Here is a 1,449-nt window from a genome sequence, read left to right as displayed (position 1 = left end):
GCGTTTATGATAACTAAAACCCCAAGAACTTACCCACTTTTCTCTATTAACAATAAAGAGACGCCCGGAGCGTGCAGCCGTTCAAATATCTGGTGAAAATTGCGATGTCTTAATGGAAGCGGGAGCTCCTGAAGTGCTCCAGGGAGGCTTTTATGTACAGGTGTGACCCTGCGCTGTGGCACCGGTCCTTAACGAGTCAGCGACGCTAATTGCAGCTCCCACCCCTATTCCTTGCCGCCGAGGGAAGCTGCTGTTGCAGGAGTCTGCGCTGATGGCGGATACCGGGATGCTCTGTCTTCTGGCAGAAAAGTGGAATTTGGCCAAATTTCTGCTCCCACTTCAGGACCCCTGGAAGACGCCTCGTCCCCCGTGGCCTCGTGTGATATCTCCTGATATCACACTCTCTTGTGCAAAGTGGTTTCCTCTCATGCGGGAGCAGGTGACACGAAAAATATCTGGTATTCCTGTAGGAAGGAGAGTTACGTGGAAGAGGAGGAAACGAGAATAGTAGGTTAACGCTGACTGCCGACGTACCGGGAAGGCTTTGGGAAATGGCCTCTCCGTTCGCCGGCCCCACAGCGGTCGCGGATGTAATTAAAGATGTAGACACTCAGATAGCTGTAAGTAAACCGCTGGGGCTTGCCACCGTGCTGGCATGTGGGGTTTGTCCTGGGCACCTCTGCATCCCGTTGGTTTTGTGTTCGAGGGATCTTAACAGGAGGATCTTAACCTACTCTGGGTGATCCTGCTCTGGCAGGGGGGTTGGACTAGATGATCTTTCGAGGTCCCTTCCAGCTCTGAACATTCTGTGGTTCTGTAACAGCATGCAGAGGGCACGATAAGATCTGGAAATAAAGGAACGAGGTGACTTTATGCTAATAAAGTGCTTCCTGCCCAAGGATTTTGGAGCTTTCTCCTCTGCATGGTGGGTGAGAATTCCTGCTTTGTGGATTTCTAGAGCCCAAGACCAGCCTCAGCCAAAAGCAGGATCAGCACGCGGAGCTTCTCATCCAGAAATGCCACCTGAGGGCTTTCAGAGTGTGAATGTCACGGTTTTCCATCGCTAATTCAGTTAAAACTGAGCTAGAAACTTGCCGAGGGTGCCGCAGAAATACATCTTGGATATAAACCCTCCTCAGAGGGCGCAGTGTCTGGAGCACAGCGGCGAGCACGAGCGTGCCGCGGAGCAAAGCGCTGAAGCCGCCGTGTCCAAGTGCTGCCGCGTGATTTCTCTTTTGTGTTTTGGTGTGAATTAACCCAAACTAACAAAGCTTGCGCTGAGGATGGGGAAATACTTCTTTGTGGCTCTGGCAGCAGATGCTCCCTTGGTTGCTTTGTACGTGAACGTGCTCTGAAGCTGTTTAAACAAACTTTTCTTCTGTCGAAGCGAGCTCACCCGGTGACGCGTGGGGCTTTTCAGAAGAGGCGGCTGCTCTCAGCAGCCGCTCC

General features: G+C 52.2%; 1 protein-coding gene across 1 annotated transcript in view; it reads left to right on the top strand.

Moving 5' to 3' along the window:
* The first annotated feature begins 474 nt into the window (after positions 1–474).
* Positions 475–1,449, top strand: part of TAF12 (TAF12 RNA polymerase II, TATA box binding protein (TBP)-associated factor, 20kDa) — a 5,124-nt gene continuing 4,149 nt past the window's right edge. The window contains exon 1 of the mRNA XM_009872761.1: positions 475–620. Coding sequence (XP_009871063.1) covers positions 552–620 — 69 coding nt within the window. The 5' untranslated portion in view covers positions 475–551. The remainder of the gene's footprint in view (positions 621–1,449) is intronic.

This window comes from Apaloderma vittatum, unplaced genomic scaffold (genome assembly GCF_000703405.1).
Source record: "Apaloderma vittatum isolate BGI_N311 unplaced genomic scaffold, ASM70340v1 scaffold30207, whole genome shotgun sequence".
Classification (NCBI taxonomy): domain Eukaryota; kingdom Metazoa; phylum Chordata; class Aves; order Trogoniformes; family Trogonidae; genus Apaloderma; species Apaloderma vittatum.
Note: the sequence above shows the minus strand (reverse complement) of the source record. Positions and strands in the feature narration are given on the sequence as shown.